Source organism: Juglans microcarpa x Juglans regia, chromosome 4D (genome assembly GCF_004785595.1).
Source record: "Juglans microcarpa x Juglans regia isolate MS1-56 chromosome 4D, Jm3101_v1.0, whole genome shotgun sequence".
NCBI classification, from domain to species: Eukaryota; Viridiplantae; Streptophyta; class Magnoliopsida; order Fagales; family Juglandaceae; genus Juglans; species Juglans microcarpa x Juglans regia.
The window spans coordinates 5,167,453-5,180,214 of record NC_054600.1 but is presented as its reverse complement, the minus strand read 5'-3'; the positions used below and the strand labels follow the sequence as shown (position 1 = coordinate 5,180,214).

Genomic DNA, 12,762 nt, shown 5'->3' with positions numbered 1-12,762 from the left:
ACCTTTTGAGACGGGTTTTTTTAGACAACTTAGAGATGAAAATGGGATTTTTACGAAAATTGGATCTTTTGGGACAAAATGTTTCGTCCCAAAAAATCAATTCTCTTGTAGTGAGCTAGCTAGTACTTTTCTTTGGACACAGAGTTTTTGTCTCGGTAAAATTCCATTATATATAGCCCTGCTTCCAAATTATTAGTTCCCATACGGCCTCGTCTCGTCCACGTCCATGAATTAACTTGCATGAGTTCCAAAGTTGCATCAAGCAGCTGCTCACCAAAGGATGTGGGAAAGGAAAGCTGAAAGATCTAAAAAACAATTGAATATATATATGTGTGAGTGTCATGGACTCGTGTGCGTGATCACCATATTAATTAAAGAGTAAATAAATTTTGTGGCTGATAATTTTTGTTAATTAGGTAGGGCACATTAGACTTTCCTGGGATGGTAACCCTTTTGTCCCACGTGTCATCAGTGTCTAATAGTACCACAATCTACACCGCGCGACATTAAAATACTTGTTTTTTTTCCTGCTGTCGCCATTAAAATACTCGAGTAAATTAAGGATGAATATACAGCGCCCCATTTCGTTATTTTCTAATATTTCTCAAACCAGTAGTCTAGGTCTCTATATATTAATACATTCATTTGGAGTTGTCATCTTCAATACCTACTACCAGTCCTGCAAGATTTTCTCTTCTTGATGGGAGAAAATGAAAAAGATGCAACACAAATCTCAATCACCAATATAAACGACCATCAGATCAATGTTTGCTCAAAGTGTTGAGCTGCTCAAGTACTAAGTAAGCTTTTCATTAAATCCCATTCAGCCTTTACCTGTTGATTAATGATCTAATTTAAATAATTATTTGTCAAGGGTACTCAAGGGTACTGTTGTTGCAGGAACCCTAATATATATATATATATATATATATATATATATATAGAAAGCACTAGCAGATCAGGGATGGGGAGAGGGAAGATCGCCATTCAAAGGATCGATAATTCAACAAGCAGACAAGTTACTTTCTCAAAGCGTAGGAAAGGATTGATCAAAAAGGCAAAGGAGCTAGCAATCCTGTGTGATGCTGAAGTTGGCCTTGTAATCTTCTCCAGCACTGGGAAGCTATTTGAGTTTTCAAGCACCAGGTCTGGCAATTTTTTTATTTTATTTTTCCTTTTTTCATTTTGCAACACTCATGTTTGTTCCTTTGTTCTGGTACTTTCTCTATCATGATTTTAACCATATCCATTTCATTTTCTTTTCTGGACTAAATCCTTTATATATTGCATAATACAGAACATTTTCTGCACCTGAAGCTTATAGTTTGCAGATAATGTAAATATATATCTCTTTCTTGCGATTCCTTTGTACTTTTCTATCTTCCAAGAACTTTTCATCTGTCCTCTCCTTCAAAAAATATATGTATATATGTTAATCAATATTAACCATTCAGGTGTCCACTATATATATACATAGTCTGCATGGCAGTAAATGACAAGAGACTAGGAATCTTGCCGCGTGGTGTGTAGATGGTCCTAAGGATTGGCCGCACTGCATATGCTTGAATCTACAGTGCAGCTTTATCCAGAGAAAAATCATCTGCTTTCAGGCCATTCGTAATTAGAGCAGGATATAATTAATAAAGCCATGGCCTTAATTAATTAGGATGTTGATCAACTTTGGGGATATTACATAGGGGAATCAAAAACAGAATAAAGGGACTCTTAATCCTTTTATCTCACTGCATGGGTATCGCTACCCTAGCTAGTCTTCCTGGTAAGAAAATCTAGACAAGCTTTGGCCACTAACTCTCGATAAACAGTAGGACTCATTTTCAGTTTGGATAACAAGAAGTTAATTAGATGAAGCAGAAATGATGGATGGTGAATTATAATGAATGTGTTTCCAGGTAAGTAGGAGACCGATGATGAAATGCATGCGTTTCTGATATCATATCCCCGCTCTTAGATCGCTTTAGTCAGTACTCGATCTCTTTTGTTTGGAGGTTCAAAATGCAATAAACAAGCGTGGCATCTATTCTAGATCATTTTCTTCCAGTTCTCTTAATTCTCGTTAAATATATTTCAGTCAATACCTAATCCTAGTACAACTATTTTTAGATTACGAATTTTCTAAAAATTAAAGCTAGTTAAAATACTGGTGTGTGGAGAGGTACTAGATTTAATAAGAATCTACAGATATATATAAATATATATATATATGTTGTGCATTACTTATTATAAGAAAATTACTTATTTACGACCAGTTAATTCCAGCGAAATGACTATTTACAATTAAAATTGGTTGTAAATTAATAGTCTTTTGATTACAATAAATTGATCATAAAAGCCTATTTTTCTTGTAGTGCGTACTAAGACAAGATAAGTATAATGCATATTAATAATTGATATAAAGGAATAATGGATCAGAAAGAATTATAATGAAATGATTTTTGCAAAGTAATTAAAAGAATTTTTTGATTTTAACAAAGAATGGGGGAGAATTAAGTAGAAAGGGTGATGCTTAAATAAATAGATCAGTAATAAGTTTGATGGATGGATATTGAAGTTGCTAGAGAGATCGGGAGGGGGGACGGGAGGAGAAGTGCTAGTGAACCGTTATGTAACTGAAATATCTATATTTTTTGGGTAAGTTTTTAAGTAGTACATGATGTTATCATTAATCTATAAGCCAATTAAAGTACTATACCGGGCATTAGTTATAACGTCCTCAATTAATTAACCTATACAAACACCAAAGTATATGCTTTTATAATACCATAAATCATCTGGGTATGATCGATCAAGAATAACATGTTTGAATAATATATAGAGTACTATATATAAGGGTAACTATATTTTTGTTCTTGAAAACTGTTGAATCTAGCTAATTGGAATAGTTTTTCTCCCATTAGGGTATTGATCTCATGGAAGATCACAAGTTGTTAAGACAGAGCATTAATTAATGAAATGCATGCCAAAAGGGTAGTTTACCAAAATTACCAAGACCTTGTTTTTCAGTTTTTAGTACTCTAAATTACCTAAATTGTAGTTGGACTAGACTTCAGTGCAGTACTAATGTCTTTGATCATGAAGTACTCCTCAACTAGCTAGATTCTTATAGAAAATACCATCCCAAACGTAAGTGTACGAGATTACGAGTCTCACGGCCAGTACTGGTAAAAGATAATTAGGGCAAACAACACAGAAATATTAGTGAAAGACAAACAACCTGAGGGGAAATATATAGATGGGAAACATGTAAAACAGCATATATATGGTCATGAAACGGATCATTGCTACAGGTGGTTTAATTAAATCCTTTGACACCATATATAAACACATCAATCAATCTCTTAAATCTATCTACTCAATATTTGATGATATTACGATCATCTTGAGTTTTTTAATGTTCATTGGATTCTCTTAGCTAGTTATAAGTTAGCCACAATTTTTATTAGCAGCTTAGTGGTAAGATGTTTATAATTTTAGAGATATGTACATGATTATGAGTTTTTAATCTATATATATATATATATATATATATATATATATATATATGTACACACACAATAATTAAGGCATGATCAAAAGCATAATATTATGAACCTACCTGATGTCGGACATAATTTAGATTAATTCTAGTGGTTAGTCTCAACAGATACTCGGAATAGAGAAGACAAGAGATTCGCCCAAAACACAGAGGAAACAACTCTGTATTCAATTGAAAAATTATCAAAACTCAGAATTGTCCAACCAAACCACAAGTCGGGCTGAAATAGCTATAAATCCGAAAATATCATAATTTTACCAAAAATAGAAAAATCCCAATGAATACTCCAAAAATAAATTCGTAATTAAAGAAACAATTTGCCAAAATCTGGCCAAAATAAAGTTCAAAAATACTTCCTAACTGAGAAACGAAATATTACCATAAAAGACAAAAGATATCTAAAATTTGAAATTTGAAGGGAAAAACAGCTGAGTGACCACGGCATGCATGCCAAAAAAAGCTTTCCAAATTGGGGTCAAATGCGCGAATCTGATACTTGCAGCCAAAGTTATGACCAAAATACCAATACGTGCTCAAAACTACCCCAAATCAAGAAGATTGTTTCCTGCTTGACTTGCGCTGACTTGCCGTCTCAAGGTAGTTCAATGCTATCAACATGCAATCTGACTACTCAACATCATTTGAGTCGGATCTCCCTGCATCACTACCATTATTAGAAGTTCAAATAAATCCTTTAAATTGATGAATCCCATTCATTCATGAGTTGTAGCACTCAACTTAGATGGTTTCAGCTCTTTGATCCTCTCTTTATTTCTCTTTTCAGTCTTCACAGTAGAGCATTTTTCTGTAACTACCAAAGCACTATAGATCACATCTGTGTTATACTATAAAAGGCTTTCCAATTGGAACACTATATAATCACCTGAAGCTTTAAAAACCCAGTCAATGTATTATAATCTCACCAACTTAAATCTTTTACATGCTCCTCTGGGATTGAGTTGTGAAGTGCCTTCATTCCACATGACATTTCTAAGACATGATCTCATGTACCATTTGCCACATCCCATGGAAATACCAACCACATTTGCACTGGACCTAATGGACTAGTACTTATATATAGCTTTCATTACAGTTTATTGAATCTCTTATTTCCATTTATTAAGATGTCGTTTGTTTTTGTAGATGAGATGAGATGAAATGAGTTGAGCTGAGATTAATATTGAAAATTGAATAAAATATTGTTAGCATATATTTTTTTAATATTATTTTTATTTTAGGATTTAAAAAAGTTGAATTATTTACTTTATTTTGTTTGATGATTTTAAAAAATTGCAATGAATAAATAAGATGAGAAGAGTTGAGTTGAAAAGTTTCATAAAAATAAACGAGGCCTAGAAATACATGTGGGACTTAGCTACCAACGTACACCGTAAATCAGTACTAGGACCTAACATGTTGCACGCTCAAACTACCAAAAGTTAACAATGCAGATTTTTTGGTCGACATATTTCATTGGCAAATGTGCCTTGTTATTATAACCTAATTCACATGATACTTCTTTCTTGATGACCAGATTTAGACAATAGTATCATTTGACAATCAATAGCTGTTGGAATACAATCATGTGTAGTTTACCATGCAAAGTATAAAATAAGCTAACAAGGATATTGCATACCATTTATAAGGGTAGTAGTTTCTTGGATGATGCAAACAAGAGTGAATTGGTAGTTCATGGAAAAACTTGAATCAACCCAAATTTAATATTTATACTCAATACTTATTTAGCCAACAAGAAAAATATTATGTCACTTCAAATAGACATTAATTATGTGTTATCTTATATTAACATTTTTTCTTTTATATATAATTTTGTCTCATGCCTAATTTATTGATTCTTCCGTTTACAACAAGTACTGATCATATAGACCCTTAAACTGAATTGAACAAATTCAAAGATATTCGGTTTGATTTTATCGAATGGGTTTAGAGTTAATTTTGTTCCGTTCTGGATTGATTTTGTGGAACCAAAATGATCTTTTCAACCCTTCAATTTTCTTGGAACTAAACCAACCCAAATTAAATTCATGCAATCCTTAATCTAATTTTTATCTTAGCATGAGCATAGACAAAGATCAAATAACTTAATGTAGTTAATAACTCGCCCTTGTTATATATTAACTCACCCTTGTTCATGCAATCCTTTATATATTAGCCCTAGCTTATAATGACATTCCCAAATTACATTTTACCCTATTAGGTTCTATTCATAAAATCAAAAATCAGGTTCTAAAACCCACAAGTCGGGTTTAAATAGCTATGGAAATATGAAATTATGAGAATTTTTCTCGAAAAGGAAAATTCTCAATCATTGCAGAAAAATTAAATAAGTATCTAAATAAAAATCCTGCTAAATTTTTGGCCAAAATCAAAATCACTTCTAAAAGTCAAAATGAAATATTTCCTTAAATTAAAGAAATGTAAATTGATAGTTTGAAGGGATAAAAAATGGATGGTTTCAAGATTGAAAATGTGAACCACCACATATGGCGTGGTATATATGCACTAAAAAAAGCTTTCTGAATTTGGGTCTTATATGCATGATTATGTACTCGTAATTAAAGTTATGGTCAAAATACCGACATATATGCAATATTACCTCAATTCGAGAAAACTGTACCGTTTCTTGCCATATTTGCGGTGATCTGCCTTCTGAAGGTTCTGAAGGTAGTCCAACGCTACCTTGTAGAATTTGATAGTTTTGCATCATCACACCCGGATTTCCCTGCATTAAAAATCGAAGCATACCTCACTGATCAATATTGTCATTAAAGCTTTTATGTTATACTGGACATGAATATTACCACAACTTGAACTGGAACATGATGTTTTCTTACACTTTCAAATGTGTCTCATGGTTGCTCCATTTTCATATTGATACATAAACCAGTATTTACTGTGCAAAATCTAATTATTCTAATTATTTTCATCAGCATCAAAGCAGTAACTGAAAGATATAACAAATCAAAGGAGGAACATCTGCAACTGCAGAATCCAGCATCAGAAGTCAAGGTATGCTTCGCAAAATATTCAACGCTGCATGCATCTACCGTAATAGCTTGTGTTCTGAAGTAGAAACCACTGCAGATTTTAAATACTACCAAAATATATGCAGTAGACTTCATTTACTCGTGAATCAATGAGCTAGGTATATATACTAAGTAACCCAATGGTACACAGTAGTCAACTGTAGGCCAGAGTTGTCATAGCATGGAGCGCCTCAAGATAGGTTTAATTAATAAAGCACGAACAGTATCATATCAATTTTCTCACAATAATGCATATATAGCATGTACATACATATATAGTGCAACAACATAGGTCTATTACACCTGCAAGATCTGAAAATAGACTAAAACTGTTTTGCATACCTTCATCATAAAGATACAATCATACATGTAAGCAATATTATTGCCAATGCTTTATGCATGCAATCCATCATCCTATTTCTCTGTGAGCGTTAATAGGACATGCCAACTCAAGAACTTCAAAAGAAAAATGACTTGAAAGTTGTATCATACATGTAAGCAATATTATTGCCAATGCTTTATACATGCAATCCATCATCCTATTTCTCTGTGAGCGTTAATAGGACATGCCAACTCAAGAACTTCAAAAGAAAAATGACTTGAAAGTGTTACTACTCATTACTTGGAATGTGTTATATGCTTGTATGATTTCCTGAAAGCTTAACCTTCATGCTCCCTTCTCAGCTGTTTCTTTAAGAATACACTTCTAGTGTTGGTCATTTAAACATGATGAATTGCAAAGAACTATCACAGTGACCGATAAAATATATCCAAGCTATCAAATATTACTTTTCAATATCAAACCTCATGCCTTGTGCTGTAATAGCCTTGTCTTAGCATTTCTTGTCTACCATGTCTAACCCTCCCCTGTGCCCATTTGGACACTTGCACAGCCCCTCCTACTACAACATATTTGTTGTACACAAATATGCTTGCAAAAGATTGAAATGTACATCAAGACACCAACTATAACATATTTGTTGTTTATGCATCGATACAATATCACAAAACTTTCAGCTGAAACAACAATCTCAAGTACTTCTTAAGCAACCAAAATAACTCAAGTACCACCCCATGTATCAGGCAAAGGAAATGTGATATTCTCTTCCTACTGAGTGTTGTTGGCACTCCAATAGAAAGGCATCCAACTCTCAGTTAATGGTCACAATCCAACTGGAGTGTCATAAAACAATTAGTATCACAATAGTCTAGCATCATGCTAGGTCAAGTCAAACGAACTACTTTTTAATGGAATTATGTTTCAAGGAAAAAACATAAAAAAGATCTTAAAGAACAGAAGTTCTTTAAACTTGAGCATCCAAGAGCAATGGTTTTGCAAGAATACCCTACAAGCATAGCAGAGCTCATCCATTTCTTTGGCTGAGAGCCTCAGACAATTAATCAACATAATCATTGTCATTCTAGTTAAATAGTTCTCATGCATAAAAAAGGTACTTAGAATTATAACTGAAGAAGAACATGATTTGAAAGAGATAGGGAGACATGAGATCAGAGAGAGTGAGAGAGTGAGAGAAATTTTCATGGTTACATTTGACATTCTAAGTTATGACTGCATATCTTTGCCAATGTCATAAAACCATTTTTCGCTTCATTTCAGGATTAGTAATGATTATATATAAATATATGTATGTACGAATGTATGTATATACACACAAGCACACAGATATTTAATCTGTGTGAATGTGTCTATATATATGCATACAAATATAAATATAAATATATATATATATTTCCTGCTAAATACACTAGATGTTTTGTTTAATGAATTGTTCTGTGCATTCAGAACAGGAAGAGAATATCAGCAATATAAAAAATTATGTCTAGTCTAAATGCAAAAGGATTTACGTAGCACCCAATGCAAATGTCATTAAAGCATAGTTGGGTTGAGCTCGTATAATCTGCTCCAAAAAATAGTTCAAATTACTTCATCTAGAAACATTATAGCCTTCACATCAGCCAAGGATATGAGCTACAACCTATTTGCTTGCACTTGCAAAATCACAAGCATTATCCTGCTAACTAATACATATTATCCTCCAAACAAGCTCTTGATGCTTTTGCAATGTTTTGACATAATTCCATTATAAGATAGTTCGTTTGTCTTGACGATCGAAGCAGTATCAGTAGTACAAGATATCAAGTATTGAACTGTCAAACTATGAAAGTTTAAATTATGTAATTGCTTCAGATTGCAGGATGTGGTTGTGCATACTTTCTCAAATTAGTGAAAATATTACATGACTAAGTTGGATTAGCTAATCCATGGTATAAATCAACCACACTGCTACAAAATAACATCTTTATGTTGCATTGTCCAAAATATTTGGAGCATACATGCATTTGAGCCAGCCAACCAAAATGGACATCCTAGATGTTTCCATTAAAGGAAGAGCTGATGAGGCAAAAAAAACTTAGAATATATTCATCGTTTTTCCTCTCCAGCCAATAAACAAAAGCTTTTTTTTTTTTTTTTTTTTAATAAAGAAACATGTGACACAACTAGACTCCAATAAAGAAAACTGAGTTGACCACTTTGCCTTTTACCCCCAGATTTAGAGTGCATGCGCAGTATAACTTCAAACTTCAAACTTCTTAATAAAAACCAGCTTATCACAGATCAAAAGGACATGTCTACATTGTAACAGAAATCAATAGGAACTTTCCATCAATGTCAATGCATGCCCATATCTTTTACTGCCACTATTGGTGTCTCTGAAAACTTTATTTTTTACATACACATTAGCATAGTTGTGAACCCAATACTTCAATTGCTTTAGAGTAATGGTCATTCAGGAAATTCACAGCTAAGCCGTATTATTTACAAGTCGGCCTTCAGTCAATCGTTGACAGAAAACTCTTAATCAGACATGATGAATGCACCTTAATGATTACATACATGACAAGTAAAAAACTAAAAGATTGAGCTACGGCCAATTTATTAGTGATAGCCATTGCATAAAAAATTATGTCATGATAGTAATCAATTAAACATATCAAAGAGATTAACAAGCTCACTCACACTCCAATTATACAGCTTTGATTTAGTAGCTTGGATTTGAACACATTCAAATCAGCATAAGATCATAGCTAAACCTCTTTAAAATAATTGGCAGGCTAATCTTATTTTTAAATAGTTAATGTTCATGGACAGATTTTTCGTTCTCTTAGTTTTCTTTTTAGTCATGATGAAGAAAAGAACTTTGCAGTTTTGATGCAATTAACTTGTGCTTCTGTACTTGCTAGTTCTTGCAAAGGGAGGTAGCAATCTTAAGGCAAGAACTGCAGAACTTGCAAGTAAACCAACGGTACCATCTATGATCTCCTTCAGCTTAAATTACATAATATTTCACTGGGAAAAATAGGCGATTAACCGGGCCTGTACACAGGAAGGTTGACCGTTGCTCAGCCAGTACAAAAAAAAACTTTAAACGTGTCCACTCATATTTTTTTTTTAATAGTTAAGAAAGTGATTATTAGTGAATTCGGATTTTTATTTTCTTTTTTTAATGGTTAAGGATGTTTAAAAAATGCTTAAAAGAAAAAAGAAAAAAATTATTTGCACTAGTGTGCATATTTGGAGTGTACATTTGGTGTCCACCCTAACATTGTCTATCTATAAATTACAAACATGTATCCAAAATTAATTTTTGAGATGTTCATATATATAGTATTTGATAAGATCCAGATAATGGTGGACTCTGTAAAACACCACAAAAACCAGCTTGATTACTATGTCTTTCCAACATTATCACAATAGTACTCATGCAGTTTAACCCTCTCCACAATTATATAAACCACATGGTAGCAAATTATATTTATTATTAATATTTAATAGATATAGAATGCAAAAGTGACCCAAAATGATTAGAGTAATGGTACAAATTTTAAATATACAAATTTTTTTATAAAAATGGGGTCCTATAAAAGAAATTAAAATTTTCATACTTTTCATAATAGAATCTAGTTTTTAGTAGAAAAACTTAGGCGAGATGTATGCATTTCGCTTTGTATATATCATTTATCAAATGTTCATTAATCTACATTAAAATGTCATGATAATACAGGCATATGATGGGACAACAACTTTATGCTTTGGGTGTCAAAGACCTACAAAATCTGGAGAATCAACTAGAAATGAGCCTACAAGGTGTGCGACTCACAAAGGTCAGAAACCTACTCGCTCTCCCAGGCCCTTCCCTCTGTCCCCTTTTCTGTGTGTGCATGAAGTACATGAATGTTAAAAGCGAAGCACCTGCATGGCACTAAACATGCCCTTTTAACGTCTGCAGGAACAAGTCTTAACTGATGAAATACAAGAACTAAGCCGAAAGGTCTTTGCAAAATGCACTCGTTGTTCTTTCTTACAGTTTTCTATCATGAATCGTTTCAGCTATAAAAAAAAAACTACTCTTTTTTATCACAGGGCAATCTTGTCCATCAGGAAAATATGGAACTCTATAAGAAGGTAAACCTTGTACGCCAAGAAAACATGGAATTATGCAATAAGGTATTCTGGTTTATAATTCACCCAAACTCCCAAACATTCCCAAAGAATTCAAAATTTATAGTGACATGTTTTGATATGGTAAGCTATGAGATCACTATGAAACTTTTTGAGCTTAACAATCCGACCCATGTCTCAGGTTTACAGCACCAGGCACATGAATGCAGCAAGCATAAGTTCTTTCATCCCATATGGAACTAACCTCAGAGACGACTTGGATGTCCCTCATGTCCATCTTCAGCTATGCCCCCCGAGCAACAAAATTATTAGCCACCAACAAGAGAAACAGAGTAAAAGAGTAAACTTTTCTCATCCCTTTTAAAAACTAATTGAAGAATGTTTTCCTTTTTCTATTAACGTGTTGATCCCAAGTACAACTCATGAACTCCAGGGGAGTACGTCTATATCAAGAAATTGTGAGCTGAGGATTTCGGACAAATGTTATTCAACTTACTCTGGGCAAATAACAAAGCGCTTCTTGGTGTGAATGAGCTAGACAAAATCCCATCAGCATGATGAATGTTTCTTGTGATATTGTTTGTGAAATAAACTACAAATTCAGCTAAAATATAGTGTTGAAATAATTAACCTATTGTACTATGTAGATTGAACGAATCGGACAAGATCTGAATGCAGGTTTTAGGGAACATAATTTTTTGTTGGCTCCGAGAAGAAAGTTATTTTTTCACAAGTAACTGATCTGTAAAGAAACTTATGACAGCTAAAATCATGTTTTTATTATTATTGTTGTTTTTTTTTTTCTTTTTTTTTTTGTCATCGTTTCATTTGTTGCTAACTGTTTTTTCCCTGTTCTTCATGGCATCAACTTTGTCATGAATTCCTTCGAAGCCTATCATGTATGCGTTTCTAAACCTGTTTTTGGCCATTAATTTCTTGCCATTATTAGTTTTAAATCATACCAATCTCTCATGCAAATTAAGATTTGTTTTATCTTCGGATACCCAATTAATAAAAGCAAACACCCAGAACACTCCGATGATGCATGGTGGATTACAGCTTCAGTATTGGATCATACTAATTTCTATGCTTTCCGCATCAATGTTACCTCGTATATATTCACGATAACTAATTGTTTTGAGCTTTCGGCTCATAGTTTTGGATAATTAAGACTGCTTGATTGTCATTTGATTTATCACCCCCAACTTTTGTTTTTCTCTAATTTATTGATATAATTTGCATATATCCAGGGAAAAAAAAAAAGCATAGGCGGCTACGCCACTAGTTACGATTGATCAACATTACATGATCAAAGTCCAATAAATGCCAAGTGGCCGAAGATTTTTTTTTTTTTTTTTTTCGTTTTTTTTCCCTTAATTTTTTAAGCCATAGAAGTCCCGAAAAAAATTATTTAAGACAAAGGTCTTATTCATCAGAAACTTATAATGAACCAGAATACGTACGGCGTGTCAGTTCTAATCAGTTCTATATATCCGGAATATGCCAAGAAAAAATAAATAAATCTGAAAGAAGAATAGCAACAAGAGTTGTAATGGATCGATCATAAATGCAACTGCAGCAAATTTAAAAAGATTCAACAACAACTTATGAACAAATTCTGAAGTTGCAAGCTAACTCCAACATCATTTCAACTCATTGAACTCCCATCTAACATGTTG

At 33.0% G+C, this 12,762-nt stretch overlaps 1 protein-coding gene across 1 annotated transcript; it reads left to right on the top strand.

The window, feature by feature from the left end:
• The first annotated feature begins 964 nt into the window (after positions 1 to 964).
• Positions 965 to 11,632, top strand: LOC121260067 (MADS-box transcription factor 23-like). Its single transcript, XM_041161924.1, has 8 exons — positions 965 to 1,146; positions 6,505 to 6,583; positions 9,865 to 9,926; positions 10,686 to 10,785; positions 10,911 to 10,952; positions 11,045 to 11,086; positions 11,265 to 11,423; positions 11,517 to 11,632. Exons 1-8 carry the CDS (start codon positions 965 to 967, stop codon positions 11,610 to 11,612), a joined length of 762 nt encoding a protein of 253 aa, XP_041017858.1. The 3' UTR covers positions 11,613 to 11,632.
• The last annotated feature ends 1,130 nt before the right edge of the window (positions 11,633 to 12,762 follow it).

Coding starts and splice junctions, on each gene's coding strand:
- LOC121260067 (XM_041161924.1), top strand. CDS start 965: ATGGGGAGAGGGAAGATCGCCATTCAAAGGATCGATAATTCAACAAGC. Junction 10,953..11,044: donor TACAAGAACTAAGCCGAAAG/GTCTTTGCAAAA, acceptor TTTTTATCACAG/GGCAATCTTGTCCATCAGGA. Junction 11,087..11,264: donor ATATGGAACTCTATAAGAAG/GTAAACCTTGTA, acceptor CCCATGTCTCAG/GTTTACAGCACCAGGCACAT.